Source organism: Anneissia japonica, unplaced genomic scaffold, assembly GCF_011630105.1.
Source record: "Anneissia japonica isolate Jap-2015-1 unplaced genomic scaffold, ASM1163010v1 scaffold3709_len703521_cov189, whole genome shotgun sequence".
Lineage (NCBI taxonomy): Eukaryota > Metazoa > Echinodermata > Crinoidea > Comatulida > Comatulidae > Anneissia > Anneissia japonica.
Window position 1 is genome coordinate 483,117 of NW_022694779.1, and position 27,626 is coordinate 510,742.

A 27,626-nucleotide genomic window follows, 5' to 3' on the forward strand; every position below is an offset into this window, starting at 1 on the left:
GTCCAGTACTGACCTGGGGCAAGACATTAAAGCAGAATATTTGGCCGAGACAATGTTCTTGCTTCTTGCGTTGTTGACCCCGGTCCAAATCTGGAAAGTATGTAATTGGTGTCTGGTTGCTTGGCTCTATAAAATAAGGCCAAAAAAAATAGTTTTTTTGCCCTCTTCCACCCGCTCCTAACTCATTGAAAAAAATAGGGGTGGAAAAACAAAAAGAATGGGTTTTTTAAAAATTTTTCTTTACAAATTAAAACAAATGTGAGGGAATTAATCTTCATTTTTTGCAAGATGCCCTACAAATTAGTCTAAAGTTGTTGTTTGATGTAAGATTTAAAAAAAGAAGGGAAAAACCTTTACATTGAGAGTTCAGCTGGTTAAGAAACAGTTTTTTTACCATTTGTATCTGTTACATGTCGTAGATAAGTCGGGTGCCGCTACCCTGCAGATGCTGGAAAATTGTTTTTATTTTGAATTTGAATGTGGATAATTAAGGTATTAGTTTCAGACATGAAAAAATACAGAAAAACAAATTTGAACAACAGATTCAGGTGAGAAATTTAATGATACACAATACTAAGAAAATAACAACTTCAAAACATATGAACAATCTAATACAAGGTATAACAACATGACTTCTACTAACATTTTCTTTCTATTTCATTCACTTTTTTCTTTAAGACTGAACTTCCTCTTTAGATAACATGAACAAACAGATTGGGCTTGCAGCCCAACTGCAGGCTGGCCGAGTTCCTCAGCAAATTAAAACCCTAAGCGTAAAGCAAGCATGCTTAACTTGAGCATGAAGTGCTAATTTGATTAACAAATTGAGAGTTGAGGACTTTAAACCTTATGAATAGAAATTTGGTCCTGGTCAGGTAAAGCATAAATGTGTTTTTGATTCAATAGCTTGCAATATTCTGTGACTATAGTACTGAAACTGTTTATGTAACAGATAGTGTTAATATTAACTAATTATGAATCTCTGTTTCAACAGTAAAATATTAATATCTAAATAAATAAATCATACCAATTTTTTTTTCTTTGGTGCAGCAACTCGCATTAGTATTGAAAAAAACTTAAACAGACTTAATACACAGTGGCATAAGAAAGGGGTCTAAAGCCCCTGCTCACTTTGGCGTACTTGATGTTTTAAGGAAGTATTTTGATGTTTTATTTTACATGGTAGTGCTTTATGAAAAAGGCTCTACAATGTATGTGGCAAAAATGCTGATAAAAATATCCACGCAGGGCCTGGGGCCCATCTTTAGCCCGTGAAAGCTCATAGCCGTTACACCACTGCTAATACATAATGGTATATTATGAATTGTCTCTTAGACATTTTAAGTAATTATATATATATTATAAACTTTAGTTTAAAACTTAAACTGAATTAAAAATGCATATACTATTATTAGCATTGAAATGAAGCAAATGAACATTTAAAAACATAATTATTATTTTAGTAAAATAAAAATAGTTACTTGATGGTCTAGTTAATTACATAGTTATATATTTTAGATTTGGAGGGAAAAAATTATTTAAGAAAAACAATAAGAGTTAATACAATGCAAGTATATGGTTAAAATGCGAATTATGGGTAAAATGAAGGAAGAGTCAAAAAAGGGAATGAATGGTAATAAACAATTGTCTACCAACACATTGTCACATAGTGCAATATATCTTGTCTTCATATCAATTAAATTTCATTAATTACTAATAGTTATTTAATTAAACAATTAAATATTTTTCATGCGAGTAGGACTGCTGATCAAAAATATATATTGAAATCATTGGTTCTTTTGCCAATGATTAATAAATAATATAATTTACAACAACTGATGCAGTATTAACATAGCTCAAATAAACTATACAAATCATCCCCTCTTTAAACTACAAGCAATCCCCATCGGATTGTATATAAATTTTTTTTTAAGAAGTACTTCCCCAAAATAAAAACATGGTTACATAAAAGATCTGATATTCTTTAAGTGGTACTTCATGTGTGATTCATTTTTACGATTAAAATTTTAAAATCCTGAGCTCACCATTGTGTTATTGGCTGTTATCCAGCAGTCACTGTCACTGTTAAATGTATTTCATTTTATTTCATTTATTTGTCTCAATACATTAAAAATGTACAAAAACGATAACAATTAATGTAACAATTTGAGTTAAACATGAGGCAGGGACATCCCAAATGTACAAGTCATAAATTTGATTAAAGCTAAAACATTGTTTTCTTAAAACTCCTTGTAAACTGAATTTCCGAGAAGACAAATAGGAATAGAATTATGTGCTAAGCACATACCTGTAAAATGACTATTCTTAAAACAGTAAATGTTTACTGAAATATTCAAATTCTGAATTCCCATCTATTTGATTGCCGATGAAAAATGCATCTTGCAATAAAAATAAAATCACAAGAGAACGTTTTCATGGTGATTAACTCCATGTTAAAATAAAAGCTAAGTGTAAAAATGCTAGGTCGATGAACTTAAATTATTGCTCAAGAAATGCGTTGAAAATAAAAACTCTTGATTACGATTTGGTCACATGTTTCTACAGTTTAAATGGTTTCAGAATCAGGTAATCTCATTGGATAACAACTGTTTATCTCTCAGCTGAAGCATGAAATTGATGATTTTATGTTAAAAAATAACTACAGTATAATAAAAATAAAATCTATTATAATACTTAACAGTATAAAAAGTAAAGAAAACTGCTGCTAAATTCATGAGGTTTGTAGAACATCAAGGGTTTATGAATATTTCTTTTAACCTCTGACATTATGTGAATGAATATATAACATAAGCAGGTTGCATAGAGTTTATCTATACAAATGATTTGCTACAATTTACAACAAATATATTTATCATATAAAACAGCAACCAACCCAAAAATAAAGCTGCCCAGTAAATTTAGATCTTATCAGTGGCATATCTAAGTAGTAGTTTACCCCACCACAAAGTTCTCCCCCCCCCCCCCGTAATTTCAAGTAAGGAATTACACTCAAGTCGTTAAAAATCACCATCACCTTAATTTACTTGTTCATGCCCCTATATTTACTATAATCCCTAGGGCCCCCATGAACCCCCATTTCAATACTCTTACATAGGGCAAAGATCCAACACAAAACATACATCGCAGACAAATGAACACACAAATCCAGATCAGTCAAGAAACAAACAACGAATATAGAGACAGTAAGTTAAATTTTCATATTCATATCAAAGCACTTTAAACCCACGAACAAAAGGTCTACCGGTATACATCAAATAAAATTCTTCCTTTCTAAATAAATAATACATATTATTATACACAAATACACAGGAGGGCCAAACGAAAGTTGTCAAAACTAAACCTTACATATACAAGCCCCAAGTTCCTTAAAGCAGTGCGTGAAAAAAAAATGCTACAGATAAATGCTGTGCAAATATCAATAATCGTGATTGACTTGGTTAACTACAGTACTATTATACTGCTACATAATTGTATGGACTACTGTCCAGGACATGAAATCAACACTGACCATAAGCCATCAAAAATATTGTTTCTACTCTCAATGTTGGCTTCAATAGAACATTCTTGTGCAGGATATCAGATAGAATTAAAGGTAAAAGTTGAAACAAATAAACACATTTTTCTATATTTTTAGTATGTGTCAAAATGTAAGGGATAAATAGCTCCTTCGCATGTTTTAAGAAAAAGGAGTTGAGGAGTATTATTTCAAAGTCAATCACAAAAGTATCTATTTCCTTTAGGAATATTATGTACTTATTAGCGGATTATTGGATACTTCCAAGTCAAGGCCGATGTTTGTCTGATATTATAAAACTTCAGGGCAACAAACAAGAAAAAGTCTGTCAGATCCAATGTCCAAAAATAACCAGCAATAAAATATCAAATAAAGAAGTTTTAAACCATTAATTACTGAAATATTTTGAATCATAAATTTTACATCAATTTAACAAAATATGGTCTGATTGGAGCTGAGCAAGTGTGGAGGGCCACAGACCTAAGAACCATTACTTAGGCGGGCATTACCGACTAGGATTTAACAGATGAGAGGTCTGAACAACAGGGCTCCTAAGTTGTAAGAAAACAATTCTGAGAGATATGGTTAAACAAGCCTTTTTAACACATGCCCATCACCAGTTGACTTTGGGAGAAAATTTTTAACCTAGTAGTAAAAACATGAGTGAGATTTCTTATTTCTTGCTGGAGTACTGAATCCGTCTCAATTTCCGAAAGACTTGGGGACCCTGTAACAAACGATAAACCACCACGCAGCCCCACGTTGATTAGGATATTACCGATAAGGTGAGAACTGCAAAGATGAGGTCCAAACAAATGAACACTGCACAAACTATAGAATCACAACTTTGATGTACAAAAGTAGCATGCTACTGATCTGCCCCACCATGGCAAAAAGAAGCAACTGATGTTTGCATTGCTTTGAGTAATTAAGGAATATGAGGCATGTTGATTTGTCCCCTGCTTCCTTTTCTGGTGGTTTTTGCTGTATTTTTAGTCTCTTACTTCCTTTTTGTGTTGCTAATTACTTGTTAATGAGTGGGATTTGAGCACACTCAAATGTATCAATACTGTATGTTCCAAATTATTAGTTCTTTGATAGTGGCTAAAAAACTCGTTGAAAAATTGTCAGTAACTTCCTTTTGTCATGGTGGGGCAGTGATGTGCCCCAAGAGAAAGCATAAATGTGCGCTACAAAAATGTGATTCATATTTGGAAAGCTCATGTTGATTTGAACGATCACACTGACAGCTTGTCAAATACCAACGAGGTTTTTAGTAAGATACTATTTGTTAATCATTTAATGAAACTTGCTGGTAACCTTACATGGGTTATGACCTTTTTACCAACAACAAAACATTTCAAATATATCATAATGGGACAGCACAGAGGAACACCTGCTTGATATTCGAACAAGACCGCCCTCTCTTGGCCAACTTCACAATAAACTACTCACATTATCACTGCATTTTTTTAGTTAATATACAAATTCATTTTCTTTTATCTTTTTTTTTCCCCTTTTTTTGTTATAGTTTTCTAAAGCAATTTTATTAATTTTTTTTTTCTTTTTTCAAGTTTATAGTTTTTTTTTGTAATTTTTAAAATATTATCTGTGAAGATAGATGGAGGTATAAAAAGTAACCTGCTTTTTATACCTCCTTCATTTCATGACGTTGATATGGTAACGGACACAGCACTCGCTGGAACTGACGAATCAGGGATCAGGAGATGGCTGTCGATCGTATCATTTACAACTTTTAAACGCTTCCTCGGAACCTGTGGGCTATCATCAGCGGAAGAATCCGAGTCCGACTCGCTGTCCTTGCTGGATTTAGAATTCACGAGCATGCTAATACTTTCTGGACTGATGAGCCTACTAGGATCCAGATCGCCTGTGATCTGAGCTTTCTCTAGCAACGCAACTGATGAAGAAAAAAAAGAAGTCAAACTCAACTTTTTTTTAAATCATTAATAATAATCATACGCAATACAGGAGTGTTTCTTACTCCTGACAAAAACACTACGTTTGCTTTATGAGAAGATTTAGGCTTTGATTGGATTATATCAATCATACCATGCATAGTACAGAAACCCACCGAGTAAATGACATTTTACTACCAGCAAAAATCATAATCTTATAATTATCATTAAATGTTTGTATCAATATTTTTTTAATACATTAACTAAAACCTTTTTTAATATATTTACTTGTAAGATATAATTATTATGTTGTGATAATCTTAACCAAACATAATATTAAAACCACCTTAAAATATAATTCAATATAATCATTTAAATAATAATAACAAGAGAAAGGCTTAATGCTCACTTGCTGCAAGAGTAACTGAAGACACTGTTTTAAAGTAAACAATGTTGCCTACTAGAATATTTATGAGCATTTCAAAATCATGAATAATTTATGAACTAAATTTAAATATGTATTATTTGTGAGGAAAATGCAAATCATGGCATTATGAAGAGCTAATGAAGTCAAGTTCAATATCAATAATTTTAATTTAATTAAAATGAAATTTGACATGCTCGGACAAACATTCAAAAATCCTGAATCATTCATGAGTCCTACTAAAAATAAGAGGATTTACTATAAATATCACATTTAGTGATGTAAGTATGTGTATATCGACCTAATTTTGAAATACCTAGTATTTCTCGGAAATTAAAAAAAATGTTTCAAAAGTAAATTTTGAAAGGTAGGGCTTGGGAGCTAATAATGCATAAACAATCTAGATCATGTCTAGGTCACCAGCTTTGCTAATGCAGTCTCTGATTGGTCATCTATATAAGGAAAGCATCACTGATTGGTTGAAGATGGACAGGAAGCTCAGATGTCTAAAATGCACTGTATTGGAATTAAACGATTTGAACTTGACAATGTAAATATAGTAACTGTACTTTGTGCAGTAATAATACAATGCTTAAATTATCCAACTGATTGCATCTACTGTCTGTAATCTGCTTACTACAGAATTGGCTACTACTAAAATAAAACATCTAAAACACTCACTTTATAAAGATTAATGGGAAAACCCTGATTACAAAGTTGCACGACAAAATCAAATTAACATAATTTCATCAATATTTTACTGCTTATGCAGGAGATAATATTCAATGCAGGTTTTGATGCCCCTAGCATATGCACTAAAACTTTAGCACGGTCAGTAACCAAGGTTGTATATGATAGTTGTTATTTAATAACCCCAATGACACAATGCTGGGCATATACAAGATTATGAAAATTAATTGAATCTCCTTTAAAAAACATGTATGCCTAGCACTTGGAATGGCAACACTGCCCTCAATGTCAACAATAACTAGATAAAACATATATCAACAAGACCGGACAATCTAGCCTTGGATATTACATATGTTCGCATAAAAATGTATATCATATAGGCCTATTCTTGATGTGATCGATCATGCTTATGTTCGTAAGCAAGTAACCTCTGACATACACTTATATTGCCTGCAGCTACAAGACAATTTAAATATCTTATTAGAAAATTAAAAAAAAAAAAAGTTTGCAGGAACATCAAGTACAATGCTAGGCCGTAGGTTGATTTTGGCCTGGGAGAGGGGGGGGTTTGGCCTGAGAGAGGGGGAGTGGATGCGAAAATTTAGGATAAGGAACTAAATCTCTATGGGGGTGCAAGGTCAAGCCCCAACCTACGTCCATGGGTGTTTGTCTACACACTTGCAGTTCATGTATTGAATGAAACTGCGACAATAATTGAAGCTTAGGAGACCATAGCATTGTGATAATTCAGCCAGTAAAGCTATAGTTCAGAAATTAGAGGGAGGCAGGATATTAAATAGAATAGTCTAGTGTTATTATATGACATCACTATAATTATGAATAACTGCGATTGGAAAGTAGGTTGACCTTGGCTATTCTATTTCAGGTACTTGCACTCTAGCATTGCATGTATCAAGGTCACTTTTTCTCCATACCACAATCTGTTACAACAATAACCAATCATATATAATTAATTTTATTCTATACACATCTACAATTATCCACTGTCTCAGATTTTACAATATCCTGATTAAATTTTAACTGCAAGAGGAGAGTTTAATATCAAAATGGGGAAGAACCGACATCCACCCACTCCCTTACGGCCCTGCATTTTTTATGGAAGCTAACAAAATAAGGACTGGTACATTTTCATTAAGTCATCAATATAATTTTTGTTGAAATTGTGTTTTTTTTCCCTCATAAACTGGATGTATTCTGTTGCCTTGTTGAGAATCTGGGCTCTAGAAGACTATAGACAACTGACGTCCAACACACTCCCCTACATGACCTGCATTTTTTAGGGAAGCTAACAAAACAACCAACCTTGTCCATCTAGTAGTTCATTTTGTTTCTTTAAGTCATCAATATCATTTTGGTGGGAATTGTTTTTCCTCCTCATAAACTGGATGTATTCTGTTGCCTTGTTGAGAATCTGGGCTCTAGAAGCCTATGAATAAAAAATTGACATAATTATTACTCAACTTTATCAAAAACATTGGGTGTGTTTCTACTGATCAAAAAAGACAGTTTCCAAGAACGGTTCTGCCAAAAGAAGAATGACTTCTTTTGGCAGTACAAATAGGCCCATAAAATAAAACACTTTTTTATTGTGCTGAAGGTGTACTGAACAATATAGAAGGAAAGAGAGCATTAGAAAAAGAAAAAAAGAATTGGATTGGTCATGTTTTAAGGGGAAAAAGTTTGTTGAAAGAAGTCAGAGGGGCGAATGGAAGTGAAAAGACCAAGAGGAAGAAAGATAGGGATGACAGATGATTTAAAGGATAAGAGGCCTTATGTGGAAATGAAAAGAGCGGAGGACAGATGCCAGTGGAGGAGTTGGCAGCCAAGGATCTGCCTGACAGCAGGACACTAAAGAAGATCGTGCTGAAGAACTGTTTTTGATGTTCAGCATGTCAAGAACAATTTCTCGTAAAAAAAATCCCATTACGGTTTGATTGCAAGAAAAAAAATTACATGTCCTTATCCTAACTTTGATAAAATCATATTGTTGATAGTAATATCTTTTAGATTTTTTAATATTATTATTGATAGTAATAACATTTAAAGTCAGGCTTCGGAGGAAAAACATTTTTTGATATGTTGTAGCATTGATTTTTCAAAGACAGAAAAAATTGTCTGACAAAAAACTGGGGAACAGTGAATGAGATACAGATTTTTGAATATTTAAAAACTGGGGGGAAAAGGGGCGTAACTGCCCTTTTTTACACCTTTTAGAAAAATCGTGCTACAACATATCAAATTTTTTTTTCCCTCCGGAGTCTGACTTTAATAAATAGGCCTACAATATGATAATAGTAAATATAATTTTACAGACCTTTTCACCTTGTAAATTAGGTACAGCATCTCGCAGCATGTTAAAGCTGTCCTTAATATGATCACGCCGTTTTCTCTCAAGGGCGTTATGATGGGCTCGTTTCTCGGCCTAAATGAGAACGAGGATATCAATTAATTACCTCAATTAACTACGTAATTATCGCCTTATTCAATAATGAATCTTGTTGTTTTATTCTCATTTTTATCTCTTATGTAACGGTTGGAAAAAGACAAAAAATTCAGTTTGTACACATAAGATTAAAAACAGTCAAAGCCTACTCAAAACATCTTGTATTTCTTTGGAATCATCTTATTTCTTAACAATTCTAAAATGTATTGAGTTGCTGATTTTTTCTTTAAACTGCCAAGTCTATTTTGTAAAACACAGTCCATTACGATTATGAGCATCCATCCTCTCTTATCGTTACTAGTGGTCGCATGCTGTACGCAGCCATAATGCAGACAACTTCCAAGACATCTTGTTAAAAGTAATGTTACATTACCTGCTCAATGGAGTTAAATCCATATCAATATGTTGTCATGGCAACCGTTTCCATAGACTCAGAATTGACTATCATACATGTCAATAATGCATGAAGGCAAACATGTGGTAAAGAGGCATTTTGTCTTCTTGTAGAATGCAAGTGCAGACTAAAATTGTATTTGGGCCACATGTGCAGTGAGCCGTGAAATTTTATAAATCAAAGGTCAAACAATGATCACGAAACCTAATGACCAAGAAAATATAATCCCTCTTTAAGATAAACGGTGCATGAAGCGTTCTATCAATTGAATGTTATCATTCTAAATATAACATTTATTAATGTGAAGGGGATAGGTTCAATATTCTTTGTCACTAGCCATATTAATACCTCAACCCTCATTTGCATACAATTGTACAGATATAACAATACGAACTGGTAAATCAATCAGCTTATTAACCAATGCAGAACTGTTGGATAGTCTGATGAAAAATCAACATAATATGGAAGACAACTGACGACAGTGAATATAGTTAGCCTAATGAACCGTCATGAATCGTGCAAAAAACATTAATTCAACACAATAGCTCAAATAAAATGTCTTGATCAACTGCCAAGTCTCTCTTTACAAATAGGTAGACAGGGAAACTGCTTATTATTTTAAATAAAGGTTAAACATTATGTCAATATCGATATTAAAGTTCCATTCTTATATTATTTTGAGGATTTGCATTGTTATAAACCACAAGAATTTCTAGAAATATTTCCCCAATAAGCAAGAATTCTCACGATGAGTTAAGTACCAAAGACTTTCAAAATCTATGACTTTTATTTGCTAAAATGAAAGGGGTGGTATATAATCACACCATGTGATACTATTTTAGTATAATATTGTTACATACCTAAGCTTCCTGCTTCTACTTGAATAATTGAGGCATGAGGACAGGAGACAGACACTATTGATTCTCTATTCCAATCCGATAGAAAGTGTTACCTAAAGTTGAATACGTGCCTAACAACACTACATTATATCTTTTGGATGGAATGTGTGATTTCCTAAAGTTGAGTACGTGCGTTGTAACACTGCATGCTTGAACCTAAGCAGCGTTCTCATCCTACGGACACCAATAGACCGAATTAGTTACCAATTACTTTGAATAATTGAGGCATGAGGACAGGAGACAGACACTATTGATTCTCTATTTCAATCCGATAGAAAGTGTTACCTAAAGTTGAATACGTGCCTAACAACACTACATTCTATCCTTTGGATGGAATGTGTGATTTCCTAAAGTTGAGTACGTGCGTTGTAACACTGCATGCTTGAACCTATGCAGCGTTCTCATCCTACAAACACCAGTAGACCGAATTAGTTACCAATTACTTGACTTCAAAAACCAAAAACGCCAATTCTATATCACTGAGCATTCTGGAGTGGTCTATAAAAATTTGCCTGAACACTACACCTCACGATACACTTATTGTGTGTACCACGTTTGTTTTGGTTGAAATACGAAACAGCTTTGGTGACTGATTTGGCCAATCAGAATAATTACACCACAGAATATATTTTTTACACAGTGTGGTTTAGCGGTGATGGTACCTATGCTCTTCATTAAGGGTCATTGGTTCACGCAACTAAAAAATAGCAAGGTCATCCTGGTTAAATATTATGTACAATATAAATCACCTATCATTTAATTTGGGCTAATAAAGTCTAATTCACAGTATACGATACCTGATTCCCAACCAAATAAAAAAAAAACATTTTACAATTTAGTTTTTACATATATAACAAAGGCAGGGCAAATAGTTAAATTGTTAGGTAGTAATCCTATTATAATACGACATGTTTATAATTGGTAACCACGATACCTTACAAACTACAGAGATATTTCAATTGTTACCGAGCATGAACTTAACAATATATCGCTCCAATAACAGCCATTCATCTTTTTTTTTAACCTACATAAATTACCCATTATGCTTACTTGTAATTTCCCCAGAAAGTAAATGAATACATAAAATGTTATCGAGCAGGTAGATATTAAATAAGCAAAGGCTTAACATGTTTCAAGAAAATCATCTTATTACCATACTCATGTTAACCAAGGACAACTATTATTATTATTATTAATATTCTTTAGATATATGGTTTTAATTGGATACTCAATCTTGAGTAAAAAAAAAAATCTGATATATTGGAAACTTAACCACAGAGTGAAAAATGTTTATTAGTTTGTATTTAGACCAGAGCTGCCTTCTAAGTACAGTTACAATCAACCTGTGTAAACAATAATTTATTTGTAGCATACTTCATCAATAGACATGAGTTAAATATAAACCTGGGTAATTTTTTTACAATCCGGACTTTCAGAGGGAATTTTCAAGAATTATTTTTATTTTGGGCCTCTTCCGCTGATGTCTGTTATTCATGTTTGTAATGATGGTGTTTCCTCAAATTTCTAATCAACAATATGCCTACTCTTGATCTCTACTAACTCCAAAATTAATTTTAACAAAATATAATTTTCTTGTCCAAAAGAATAATTATATTAAGGTAGCAAGCAGCTAATATAGCATTACACGCTAGATTTTAATTATTGGAGAACAGACAGCAAACTACAGTGTTCCACACACTCTAATCAATTTATTAATTGATAATTTCATGTACTGTTGGATGCCAATGTATATAATTTACATAAATTAATATCTACACATATCTAAAATGCTTGATTTTTATCCTTATTGACTTAAATCCTGCCATAGCATTCTAATCCATCTTTAAAAATATTGCTTTAGCTTTTGGCCGAATAATATGTACCCAGGTTGACCTATATATCAGTAGGTGGGTGGTGGCATGCAGAGTTAATGATAGGGGGATGATGTCACTGCAGCCCTGGATATCAGAGAGGCACTGGAGGCATGCAGAGACTGGGTTGGGATCTAAACATAGTTATAGTGTCCCTGGATAGTACTTAAAATAAACTAAGCTGTTTAGTCTTAAAATGTATTAATATTACTCCAATTCATACACTTTTCCATATGTGGCAGATTTTAATGCACAATCTTACATACAGTCACTATCTATCAAGAATAATAATTTTTCTGACATTACAAACTAAATAAGAATATTTATATTACTCATTTTCTAATAAAAAAATTATTTTAGAAAACTAATTAAAAATTAAATTTACCTTCTGGGATCTATATTATATACCTCATACCTAGATTCACGACGCATCTGATTAGTTAAAAATTTGGTAATAACTTCAACCATCATTCCTATGACGTACATTGAATGATAGTTCATAAATTCCCGGGGAAGAAAGTATTATCACGTTAAATGATAGCACTTTTATTCCCTATCACGATGTAATCTCTAGGCCCCACTTATAACGTCGCTGTGTAATTTATGACATGCACGGGCGGTCGAGGGGACTATGACTTCTACGTGAGAGATTGGCCCTTTGACCGCACCATGGAACAGCGAGCAGACGATCATCAAACATGGAGGCTGGCCTACAGTATCAATTAATAATGCCTAGCCTAGTCCTACTTGGTGGGTACTCTTTTAATTACTTTTTTAGGCCTTGTAGAATCTATGTACAGATATTATGTACTTCATATTAGTAGGTACTGAATATATATACCTTGTAGCCTACAGTACTTTCTTCCCTTGGACTGAAGATAGTAGGCTACAGTCTCCACTTCACCTCAGGGTAATAGATTTCACCGTTCCCCTGATGAGCAGTTCAGTTTTTGTACAGTATACTATGATCCATAAACTGCATAACACAATACCATGCTTGTACACAACACAATTAAATAACTAGAATGCAATAACTATAGTGTACATCAATATAATTCTACTCTAAAATAACACAAGCAGACGCACACATGTAATGAGCATGATTACATCTATATTAGATATAAATAGAGCACATACAGTACATGTGGTTGCACTAATCAAATAGTAATTATAATAAACATAACTTTGCTGCATGGAACAAACTACATAGCTTTCTGACTGAACCCCTTATTAAATCATAGACCACAAATTCCTCAAATAATCTGTTTGTTTCCCGACATCCATCTAGTTCAATGGATCTTACCTCCTGTCAGGGCTGGAGAAAGTGTGTGACGATGCGACTGGCGGTTGGAGAAATCATGAAAATCCCAGAGGAATTTTTGGGGAAATAAATTTTAAAAAACAAAGTGTTTAGTGTACAGACAACATTTGGTGCTGGGGCATTTTATTAAGACAACTTTCATGGTTGGAAAAAAGCATTTTTTCCCGAGGTCTATCTCTTGTTGTTACTTGAGTGTGATAGGACATAATTTCAATGGAGTAGAAAATTTTCTGGTAGGCATCTTGTACAGGGACATGATTTTTGCCTACTAGACTCTTTACTTTTGAGAAATAAAATTTAATGCAACTTGCATGATCACACTATATGCTGCTTATAACCCATAGTATATCTCAAGATAACAAAATATGTATTACCTGTAGTAAATATCAATACTCTTTTTCTTAAAAATGCTTTTATAAAGTAATTATGTATCGATATCATATGTAATATACACTGACATACTGTAACAGGAATTTATAACAAAGTTTATATTAACTAGAATATTAACTACAAATGAATGAAATTTACATCATCACCAAATTGTGATTAAGTTCCATATATGGTATCATTAATTTTAACATTCACTTCCAAGTGTGAAAAGAATAGGCAAAGTGATAGCACATTAATTCTATTCTGAAAGTATAATTAACTTAATGTAATTGACAACAGTATCAATTACATAATTATATTCCCACTTCATATAGCGGGTGCATTCATGTGATACGTTGCATACATACATGCGAAAGTTATCAACTGCAAAAAAATAATTTAACAGATGTCGGCCATTGCTTTTCATTACGAGTTTGTAATTAAACCAATTCACAAATATTAAATAATAATAATGCCCTTATAATGCCCCATCTATCTAGATAAAATACTCCGATGAATAACATTTACTGTACAAAATCTGATTAAAAATTAAATTATAATATTATTATAAAATAAAAAAACAATAACACTGGAACAATAAAAAATTCAAACAACAATAAATAATAATTAATAATGGCACAAATATGATGAATTACTACAAAAACATTTAGCCTTACAAATAATAATATAAATTGCCTCAAAATAATTGTTTTTTTATTTTTTTTAAGTGAAACAAATTTTAAATATTTGCTTTTTTAATGAACTATTAGAAATAGTTCAATCCAAATAAATTGAAGATAAGCAAGACTACATACATTACCTAAAACTAATATGGATTAGTCATGGACAATCTGTTGGTATATGTTTTTAAAGTTGTTTAATACAATAAAAGACAATTATAGTAGTACTGTAAATATATCATTATGTGTGATGTTTGTCAGGATAATACTATTACTAAGAACCATGCTTGCAACACACATGTGTTACACTAGGCATTCACTAGAAGGAGATTAGTGTAGTCTGTTTTTTGTTTTCATTCATAGAATTATTGGCACATGGCCAAGTATTGATCCAATCTGCCTGGTAATATTACAACTCCAATAGGTCAAGCCTAATTGGTCAGTCTATGGCCTAAGTATAATACTCATTGACCTTCTGACCACTGGCTGGTCAATAGCTACTATTCTCCTATATCTGTTTGAAAAATAAATAGGAAAGTACTGGAAGACTATTAGCATGAGCAACAGCAGAAAACAAGGGAAAATTCCCAAGTTTCTAAATGAACACTTTCCATAATTTGTAAATATAATTATTAAAGTATTATAACTTCCAAGAACATGGTTTTCATACATTTCATCCTAACAATATACCCTAAAAACCTGGTTTCACTTTCTACATTCTAAAAAAAACCCAACTACCAACCATTGTCTATATCCTACAGTGATCACAACGCATACTTATTAAATTGTATAAAATAAACTAAAAATAAATATGATAAGTACTCCATTTTTCATTCTAATGGTTTTTACAAAAAGGAAATCGCTAGCTTGTAATGAATATCACAATAACAACATTCCATGTAAAATCTCAATAGAATTTTGTGCTGATTTAGGAAAATTTACATTGACCAATTTGGGAATAAGAATCAAGATTGTAAAATACAATTGCTTCAATCTTGCGTTTTCCATTCATTTTACAAATTTCTTGCCTTCGTGAAATATTTTTTTACAATCATATTGAAATAAATTTTCCTTCTGAAATTAACCAAAGCAAGTTTTCATTTTCATTGTATAAATTTTGTGTACATATAGACTATATTTTTTCTGTTACTCAATCTATTTTTATTCTTATTCATATAAACTGTGGTTTCCATCACAAGATTTATAAATAGTGATCATAAAGATTATTCTGATAAGTATTTATGTATTTGTTTACAAGAAATCCATCTCTGAAATCTCGGTATGAAGGATTTATTATCCATTGTTTACAGGTGTACGTGCAATATTGCATTGTGTAAAACTTGTCAGACACATTTCTGAGTTAGATGACCTGATCTTTGATCAAACAAGCAACTCATTAAATGATAAGAACTTTGTAAATATGAAAAAAAATCAAACAATGACAGTATTGTTGGATAACCAGATAATGTTCAAGATCTTGTTCTACCCTACACACGCATATGACAGCTATGCTGATAAGAAAGTCAGCAAATTAACCCAAGATAAGTAAATGTCCATACATTTTACAAGACACAAAAAGTTTAAATTTTGTGTACATAAAACTTAATTTTTTCTGTTACTCAATCTATTTTTATTCTTATTCTTATAAACTGTGGTTTCTATCACAAGATTTATAAATAGTGATCACAAAGATTATTCTGATTAAGTATTTATGTATTTGTTTACAAGAAATCCATCTCTGAAATCTAGGTAGGCCTACTTACAAAACAGGAATTTTATGAAGGATTTATTATCCATTGTTTACATGTGTACCTGCAATACTGCATTGTGTAAAAATTGTCAGACACATCTCTGAGTTACATGACCTGATCTATGATATAACAAGCATCTCATTAAATGATAAGAACTTTGTAAATATAAAAAAAAAATCAAACAATGACAATATTGTTGGACAATTAGACCATGTTCAGGAATTTGTTCTACCCTACACAAGTATGTGACAGCTATGCTGATAAGCAAGTTGGCAAATTAACCCAAGATTAATAAATGTATATATATTATAATAAACACATACTTCGAAATATTTGATAACAGGTTCAGACAGGTCTTATCCTCTGCCAAACCTACTGACCACACCTGACCTTGGTTAGTGCTGTAGCCAAGTTTCTTTATGTATTATGACTACCAAAGCCTATAATTGTTTTTTTTTTTTCGTTTTACTCTCCTTTTAACCCTCTAGATACCGTCTTCGACTGTAGTCGAAATTGACCTCAAACCGAGAATTCCCATTTTCGACTGCAATCGAAATTTCGTGACTAAAAAATAGGTGGTTTTCAAATCGCTCTTCTGTTTTTATTTTAGCTCCAATACGTCAGAAATTTTGATCACGCATGCGTGAAGCTTTTATCTTTCGAAATCTGTGAAGAACTCACATGCGCTTATATAAAAAATTCTAGAAATATCAATTTGAAATCGTTATTAATTTAAAAAATTTTTCAAAATGGCCGCACAAGATGTGTACACAGCTGAGCAAGCGATTGACCTGATTTTTTATTCAGACAGCGATGAAGGTGAATTTTTAGATGTGCGAGACTTAGACGTGCCTGTTAGCGATGATGACGGTGGGGCTTCAAGCAGTTCTGACGGCGGAGATGTTCTTGATGAAGATGAGCCTAGGCCTAGAAATGAGAGGGTAGTCGACGCTTTTGAATGGAAAGATCGCGCTTATAGTTATGGATGGTTGGGTAAATAAATTATATAAATGTGTGGAATAGGAATGTTTTATATTTGTTTTTATTTTTTTTTGGCTATAATTTATTTTTTTTTTTGGTTTTTGCTGACGATTTATATGTAGCATTTTTCTGTCATTTCTATTATATTATATATATATATTATATAATATTATATTATGAAAAAAAATTCCCAAAAATACAAATTATACATCAAATGAAAGCTTGTTCTATAAGCTTTCTTTCTTTTTCGAAACATTTTTCTGTATAATTTACAGAAAGTTCCCAAAAATCCACCAGAACGACGTATACTCAAAAAACGCAAAAACCTTGTTACACTGCAAAAGAATCCGGTATTTAAGGGTTTGCACTAAAAAAGAATCCGGTATCCAGAGGGTTAATGTGACTTTGGGCCCATTCGAGCGAAAAAATATTTATTTTTCGCTCGAATAGGCCCTTACTGTCAGTAGCATATAGGGGCTATAACATGGGAAGGCTGATTGGAGGAGGGATAGATGCAATGGTAAAGTGAGTAGGCTCTAGCCGGGGCAATGGTGGTGTTTGTAACATGAGGAGTGAATTTTAAGGCTCAACAAATTTCTAGAGAGAAGCACCTGGGGTACAAACTTCTTTCATAGGGACTTACACCCCTATACCTCCTAGAAACATTGTTGCCCATTGTGACCAACAAAATCATAATGAAATTTTCCAAATTATCCACATTGTAGTTAAAAATGACAGTAAAATATAATAGCTTCTGTCACAATATATGAACAATGCCATGAATATATTTCCTATAGTTGCTACACAATAATACACAGCAAGTCTCTGCAAGTCGCAAACAATCTGCCGATCAGCTGTAAATATGACAATGCATTCAGTTCAACTGGGCATTACAAGACTCCAAATTATGATGCTCTATTTACTTTACGACAAGGCGCAGTCGTAGTAAAGTAATTTACACAGCAGCACGTACAAGCACGTTTCACATCAAATTCCTTGCTCAGATTAGAATTTCTGAATCATTATTGTAAAGAGCCATTTTGATTAAAATCAGACAATAGTTATTCATCAAAAAATTGTTAAAAGTAAGAAGCAATTAAAATGAGGTAAAATTGCAATGTGATTAGTAGATTCAAATCGAATCACAGATTTCTTCTAAATCCAGGTAGTAGTGCACCTGATACGTGCTTATTATCAATTTCACATTTGTTTGTTGATGTCCGAAGTTAGATGTCAAAAAAGTTAAATATATAGTTTGGATTTAACATAAATTTGTTAAATACATTTATTGTTTGTTATATGTAATTATTTTCAAGAATCAATATTGTTTTTAGTCAACATGTATTGCAGGTAATAGGCCTACTGTTAACCTTGAACATCTGACCTTAGATTGAACTCAAGTTGCTATATATGACAATTATGTCATTTACGACCACTGCTTGGTCCTGAGGTATACGTAATAGAAGGTTTGACTATATCGATTCTGCGACAAACGTAATATTTACGTAAGAAGATCTATAAAATAAAACCTCCGAGCTAGAGAAACAGTAAGTCCATTGAGGGCTTAAGACGTTGTTTGAAATTCATAGCGCAAAAAAAAATCTCTTTGTCCTAATGGTACATAGGTAAATTACAATGGAACCAATCTATGCAAAAAGCATTCATTGCTTCGAGTCACAATAGATAATTATTGATTCATATTCATAACAGTTTTATAGATTGCTTTTAAAATTTTCTATACTCGTTGAATAAAAGTAAAAATGGACAATTGCAACACACAAGCTAGCTTGTTCTTCCTTGTGTTAGATGAAAATGTTTTCTCAGAAAAATGATTGATTTCATACATCGCTCCAAGGTTGTGGTACCATCACCATCATGCATTTAATGCCCATTTAAAAAACACATGTTTTCAAATAATCATTTTTTAAACAATCTTTTTCCCAGGACCAGTGTCAAACAGGTTATGTTTTAATATCTACTCAGCCTATACCCAAGGGTACCTGTGGTCTTATCATTCTAGATAAAACATCTTTCCTACAGCAGGTGTTCTCCTCTTTTCATAGAAAATGATACATAATTTTCATGTCATTTATTATATAAAAGATATGTGGTAAGTAATGTAACGTTGTAATGTACTTGAGACTTAATATAGCATGAATGTAAACAAAGTCTTAATAATGTCATCCCTAGGGCAAGAACTTGTGGTCATGGGTGTATTCCATAACAATAGTAAACACACACCACATGGTCTGTGCTACAGTATATAGGCCCAAATAATGACGCTACACAACGACGCCATTCCTTCCCTTACTAACACTACCACTGCCACAAGCACAAAATCACCTTTAATAAAATAACATTTAATTAAAATTTAATCAAATAAAAATAACAGCATAATGAGTATCATGGCAATTACAAGCCAATTCCTCCTCAGAATTTTGCACTAAAATGAGTCCAAAAAATGGTGATGTCCATAGCAGAGCTACATTTGTAAATTATGGTCGGACGATCCACTACTTTCTTTTTAAAATACAAGAAGTAATGTATTCTAGGCTCCTCCATGAAAGAAGTATACCAAAGAAAAGCTAACCATACTTTATCAAGATTTTGGGCCATTTAAACTTGCCCAACAATGTTTTTTTTTTTTGGCCTAGCTTTACTTCACAACAAAATGTGTGTGATCGGTGACCCAGTACAATAGTTAATCCCCTACGATGGGAAACGTATGCTGCATAATCTTACTCAATGATTCAGGCAAGAAAATTGAGGCTGAAAATGTTAGCCATCAGACAATAAACAGAATCCATCAACTTCTAGTATAATAATTGGTTTGAAGCTACCTTGCAATGACTTGTTTACAGACGCATGACAAAGAAGATAAACAAACAGCTTAAAATTCTGTTAATAATGGCTACTTACTTACATCTGGAACACCAACATTGAATGGTGACTTAATAATAATAATAATACACGCAAATACCTAACAAATGTATAGAAGAATAAAAACACTTAAATAAATATACTTAATGAATATTCATGTTATAATATTTATTGAATATTCTTTAACCCATAAAAACATAAATACTTTAATCCATAATCATATTATTAATATACTACAGACACATATTTAATAAATATTAACCGCCATGTATAAAAAATTTAATTCTCATTCTCATAATCTCTTATTCCATCAACCACCTTTGAAAAACCATACCACCATACGTACCATTGTAATTACTTAACTTATTGGGAAATGCCATACAATAGACCAACCATGTCATGTTAATTCATTTTAATAATCACTACCCATATACAGTAGATTGGCTTTTCAAATGAACCTAACCATGTGTCAAGAGTGACTTTGTCCAAACCTCTTTTCTAATTCATCTTTCTACAAAGAAATTAAATTTCCTTCAAAGTATGAGAATCTGGAATTTTTGAAAAGGTCACAAGGCCTGAATACCGCACAGAAGCTAGCACATGGCTTCCTTCCTATATTATTAAACACAACAACATGCTTGCTCACATGTTGTCAGTAGCCTGTATGTGCTTATTCACACGTATTGTCAACTTACAACCACGTGTTATAATACAGATAAAGCAACCACAGAAATTGGCATTTATTAGATGGAATAAATGTCAAGGCATTCACCGAGAGTACGTACAAAACATGCTTTGATGTATCTCATCATCGGGATATACCGTACTATTATACAACCGATTTCCCAATAATCAAATAACAGATATCCTGCTATAAGTAATGTCTCACGGATCAAATAAATCTTGGTTTTAATACAGTTGCTACACGCTATCGCTGAGAGCTTTCGGATTCGCTGATTGGTCGGTCGAATCGGGGAGCCTTCCCGATGGCGACAGTAGCGATTTTACGGAAACCAGGCTTAATACAAGGGATGTAGCAAGACAGATTAACCTATCTAAAATACATTGTACCATTTAATTTTTAGCCCTAAAATAGTAAGTACGGCACTCGAATAACTGCTAATCGAAACTCTCCACAATATATTATAAGCCTGCTGCGCTTACTGGAACATTTACGGTACAGTAAACCCCTAATGTTATGTTTGTGGTCTTATTGTACATCTCTGATTATGTGTGTACTGTTCCTTTTCTATAGCTTGCTTTTATCTCTGCAAAAGTACACTCCCCTTTTGCAATAATGTTTGTAGTATTTCCCCTACTTAGTAAAAGCCATCTGTTTTTCACTTTCCCTTTAATAACAACATGGTATCATAGTATTTCACTCTACTATTTCTGATCTTACTATCGGTTGTTGTCCGAAGTTTGAAATATGCTATTCTTATTAGACTACGACGAATACGAGGTCAATGAATAATCTAAAAAGAGCTTGACCTAGATAATCTGCAGATAATTAATAATCGGTGAGGCGTGGCATTTTGGTAATTTTTGAACAATAGCATCTTACATGGACTTTAAATTACTACCATTATAATAACCAAGCTTCTCTTTCACATACAGAAACTGTATCCTCCACCCTGTCTTTGTTACACATGTGTAAAAACTTACAAAAAAAGTCAAAAATTTGGAGTGAGATCTCAATAGAGATTACAATACAAAAGATAATAAATATATATTATGTATGTCTATAATATTTATCTCAATAAGAAGACTAAAGCCTGTCTCACATTATCGCGACCTAACAATGCGACCATACCGTCGTATCTGACCGGAAGTAGGGCCTGGCAACCAGTACTGACCACTATATTTTTTTTCAACATGTTGAAAACTCCGCGACCATCAACGACCCTCTCTTCTACACGAGCAAGTTGCTCATAGCAGCTCTCACACTGGTCGGTGTCGGTCGTATACTGATCGCAGTACATGTAGGTCGTGATAGTGTGAGAGTTGCTTAACTTTTAATTCATTTTTTTTAAACATATGAATGCCATACCAATTACTTGGAAATAATTGATAACGATGTAAATAATAATAAAAAAATATATACTGGTTGGTACGGTATAACGTCAGAATGCAGTAGAGTTGCTGATATACAGGTACATGCACATGGCTAGAAACACACCTCATGGAATGACATGCAACAGCTATAAGAGTGTTGCCTAGGGAAGTGATGGACAAACTGGGAATATTCCCAAGGAGATGGGATGCAATTGTACATTGCATATGATTGATTTAACTATAATATCCAATGTACCCCACCCTGACATAATGATTTCTAAGTCTCTAATAAACACCAAAATAAAATAAATGTTTGGCATTACACCATGTGTGTGGTTCAAGGAAAACTGCACGGCTGCATGGGTATAATTCGGACTTGTATTACCATGGTAACATAGATATTTGCAGATGTGAATGACACTTGCGTCACCAGATGTAAATTAAGTTTCCATGTTTTCAAATTTAGAAAGAGCTGTCAGGTCAACTTCATTTCAATCGGGCATAGAAATCGAAAAATTAGAAGCAAAATGCAAACAGTGAGATTATCGGCAACCCAAATCATGGAAGCAAGTACAGCTTTAGATTTCTAATAAAAAGATCATGGGTTCGAATCCAACCACTTTCACTATGCGCAGTACATGATTTGTCTCCCTCTATCCAAGAATATAAATAAGTGGGTACCTGGCAAACACAATAAACTGGTTTATTTCCGTATTACAGGTAAACATGTGTTTCATAAAGTGTTTAATCCAGATATGTCACTACAACATAGGTCATTAGCAACTGGAATTATACATTATATAAGACCAACATAATATTACTATCAAGTTTATACTTTAAAATATTTTTCTTTGATATCAACATAGTGATATTAGGTCACACTGCTTTTTCCCCATAATTTCATTCTATGACATCTCTTTTTTTATTATTTTATATCAATTTCTACGACCTTCCATTTTTATGACACAGAAAAACAAGCTAAACGCATAATAAACGTAAAAGAAAAAATAATATCAGATGAGGAGAAATATATTATTTTTCAATTTTAATTCAAAATATCAAGATGCTTTCTAATAAATAACTACTAATACTATAATATCGCACATGAAATTTAACAAGGAGGTTGAGAAGAGAAATTGATGATTAGAAGAATACAATAGCAGATAAAAGCACATGTAAAGGGTATGAATTTGAGCCATGCATTTCAAAAAACAAACAAAAAAATGGTTCATTTAATTTTATTTGTTTTTTGAATCCAAGCAGTCAATTATTTAATTAATGTTTAATAAGATCCAAGTTCCATCTCTTCTCTCTCAAATCTAGAATTAATATTAATTATTATGAGCAAAGCATGTAATGGATGGTATAGTGGGAGTGGTTATTTAGAAGGAATATGGATCAAAATAAACAACTTGATTCTAATACAATCTTCCATCTCTGAAGGCATTATAGCATTATGATGACAATGGCTCCCAGGTCAGCTTCTAATAGAAGTTGACATGCCTCCTGGCTGTGTACTGCCAACAGAAATTACAGGGTCAAAAATACTCCACTACATTGAATGCTAATAGTTGGATATAAGTAGTACAAGTTTAATCACTGCCCCAATTCACACATGTACTGCACCATGTGTATTTAGACCAGGAAATTTAGGAAGGGTTGTTTATAATATGTTTTTTGGCCAGGGATTTAGTATCTATGCACCATTTGTTTTTGGTCAAGAAATTAAGCTGTGCACCATGTGTTTTTGCCCAAGGTAATTAAGCAAGGTACCATGTGTTTTTGGCCAGAAAATTCTGCTATGCACCATGTGTTTTAGGCCAGGAAATTAAGATGTGCACCATGTGATTTGGGATTGGGATACATAAAACTGTGTTATTGAATCAGAAAAACGAAGTGCAATGTACCATGGGTTTTGGAGGTGGCAAGTACCCAATGTTTTTGGGTCAGCGATTTAAGAATCAGTGGTTTTATGGACATTACACTTTTCAATTACATATTCAACTTCAACTATTCAATTTGTTTTGGTTTTTTTTTACAAATATGGCAGACTACATCATAAAACATCAATTTTGTACCATTTAACATAAAAATATTTTTTCAGTAAAATTCATGTGAATAATCTATACGCAATCAAATTACACAACCAACAGGTGTTTTGGCTCTTACATTTTGGTAATTTATCGATACTAATATTCAATTACTTGCTTGTTATCTCCTTAATTACAGTACATTTATCTATCTTACTATGCATTCCCCTGCCCAGAAGGATAATTCCAAGTTCAAAGTTATGAAGAATGTGTTCTGTATATGACAGAGATTGCCTGAGTGATAAATACTACTAACCAGTGTAGGCTCATGGCATGTACAAGATGGATAATTTGCATGAGATTTGTCAACATTAAGCAAATATTTGTAGGCAGTTAGCTATAATACAATGCTCAAAGCAATCAAAATATTAATATTTTCGGCCTTTCATGTAAAAAAATAAATAAATACAAGATATTTTAATATTAATAAAGGTCATAAATTTAAAATATATTTCTCCTCCAAATGTTTTGAGAGCAGGTCACTTTTTTAGTTTTTAGGTTAATGGATGTCAGTTCATTTTGTGCTGATAAAATGCACAAAAATTATTGGTACCAAAAATGGAGGTGGCATATCATATATATTTTCATGTTAAATTGTTTATTTTAACAATCAAGGCAACAGAATATAAACGGAGTAGGTAGGGAGAAGCTAACGTATTTCTTGGCAAAATGCAAATGAAATTACATATAAAATTATGAGAAATATAAAAAAATATCACAAATCAGTTATCACATTATTACAAAATTCAATTGTGAACTCCACTGTCTAAATTACATTTTGTACAACTTGTTTTGTTATTATCGATAACAAAAATGAGTAAAGAAAAACATATATATGTCTAGGCCTATAGCCAAGAAAACATGACACTGATATTAATAAGAAACAAAAATAATGTAAAATTTTATTATTAAACAAGGAAGTGGACAGAAAGAAGGAACTGCATATTTCATTTTTCAACCACAACAACCTCCTAGGCCTAGGCTAGAGCAATTACATTTGACAATGATATTAACAAATAATTAAATTAAAGATTAACTGATTAATGTTTTGTACCCAAGTGAGCTTGGAAATGTATAGATTTTCTAATTATAAGGAGGCAGACGTATCCAAGTTTGGTGTGATCAGACCAGATTACTACATCGTCCATATACACACAAACACACACACACAGTGATAGAGAGTATTTCACGCACGCTTTACAGACACACATGTTTGTCTCACCTGAGTTTGATCTCCCATGTCGCCATCCTCCTGAAAGAAACCGACGATAACAAATTATTACTTGAAGGTTATGCCCTAAAATTATCTTAAAATTTATAAATGATAATATATTAATTTACTTACTTCACTTTCAATGTCAATATCTCTTTCGTCTTCGCTCATTTTCACAAACAAAGGAGTACTACTTTGTAGAAAACTGATTCACGCCTATCTTGCTCGGCAAGGTTCGCCTATTCACAACATGTCAAAGCGATCGTAAACAATAAATATGGCGTCCAAACAAGGCCACATGGATCCACCACGTGGATCACATGGGCGGAGCCATTGATCGAAAGTTGTATTTTATGTTATTTATCTCTGTTTTGATTATAGCAATTCATATTTTTATGATACAAACTAAAGAAAATATGTAATAAGCATTCATCTATATATTCATTATGTTCATTCTAACTATTATAGTCTCATATTCCATTTGCAAATATTGGGAATACATAACAGGAATCTTTGAGGAAATTGATTCGCAAATACGCATGACTGTTGCTGTGTTGTTGCGATCGTGTAAGAGCGCGATGGAATAATAAAGAGGGCGGTATAGAAGTTATTTTGATTATCGTCAGTTGCTGGTAGGCGGATTATTTCCGCCACCAAAGCCGATCGATTAGTCCCCTCCAGGAAGCTTAATATCATTTTCATGCACTCTTTGTTGCAATTATTTATAGATAATCAGGAAATATGATACTTGCTTAAAAGCAGATGTTAACCTATACCAATTTTATTTTTATAACAAAAGTAAAACTTTATTTTCTGGTTTTTACTAATTTGTTTTTTATTCAAAAAGTAGGCCCTACACAGACGATCTTAACGATAATACATAGATAAGAAGAATTACAATAACTGTCACTCAGGCCCATAAAATAGAGTTGAATGATATTGAGTCAAAGTTCAATTCAATCAATATTCTTTAACCTGCCTCATAGAGTTACTTTGTGTGTTAAAGATTCAAGATTCAAGATTCATTTATTAACTTGTCCATATAAACTTATACAAATGTATATAAACAAAAATTTTTTTTTGTATGAATACACACACATTGCCAAGTACAATTTAAAATACTGAATATTAAAACACGGAATATATACAATAAGTTAAAATATTAAATGTTAAAAAGATATTAAGAACATTGTAAAACATTTTAAAAGATCTTATTGTGAAAATGGACAATCGTTAAAAAGTAAAAGATAGACATCGAAAAAAATTATCGGCAATAAAATCATTAAAAAGAATTAAAAACTGACTAAAATGTGCTGTATAAAATTCATAAGGCAAAATAAATAATATAATATAGGCCTATGACATTATATGATACATATAGGCCTATATTTCATTTCCTTTTCATCGCATCATTCATAAACATGATATTCGGTAAATACCAACAACCATGCGGGCACCAAGAAAATTATGCTGCACTTTAAAGTTGGCATGGATCCAGAATCTTCGAAACTAAGCGGCACCAGTGGAACAATGTGCGAGGCGATATGAATGGGGAGCCAAGCAAATACTAAATTAGTATTCAATTTTTCGCAAACGTTGTGGTAGGTTATGTATTACGTTATACGTAGGCCTACTATGGTTAACGTCTTTGATACAAAACTTTGCAATTAGTAAAACGTAATCAGCTACTGGTTTCGGTACTAGAATCACCCGTCTGCAAACATTGAAATTATACTGAGGAAGAGGGCAATATACGACGACCTATTTATTTAAATATTTTTATATTTGTAAATAATTAACATTTTAGTGATGTGATTTAATCCTACGATACGTACTGATCAAATAGAAAAAACAAAACAAAACAAAAAAACAAAAAACGACGATGACAAAGAAGGGTGGGGCGATCGGGATGGAAGAATTTCAATGGTGATTTCTTCATATAAAACAACCATCTTAAGTCTAAAATACTTTAATTCACTAAAAAACATTAATTGCTTAATTTGCATAATATTTAAATAAATTAGCTTGCAATTATAGGACTATATGTCATTTTTAAAATCGTTGCCAATTAACGAACGTTTAAATATTAA

General features: G+C 32.4%; 1 protein-coding gene across 1 annotated transcript; it reads right to left on the reverse strand.

Moving 5' to 3' along the window:
* Positions 1-530: 530 nt before the first annotated feature.
* On the reverse strand, positions 531-25,987 carry LOC117101301 (protein max-like). The gene is made up of 5 exons (XM_033241264.1): positions 25,669-25,987; positions 25,546-25,575; positions 8,904-9,011; positions 7,892-8,015; positions 531-5,456 (listed from the first exon to the last, which is right to left on the reverse strand). The coding sequence occupies exons 1-5, from the start codon at positions 25,705-25,707 to the stop codon at positions 5,200-5,202; spliced, it is 558 nt and encodes a 185-aa protein (XP_033097155.1). The 5' UTR covers positions 25,708-25,987; the 3' UTR covers positions 531-5,199.
* Between the last annotated feature and the right edge of the window lie 1,639 nt (positions 25,988-27,626).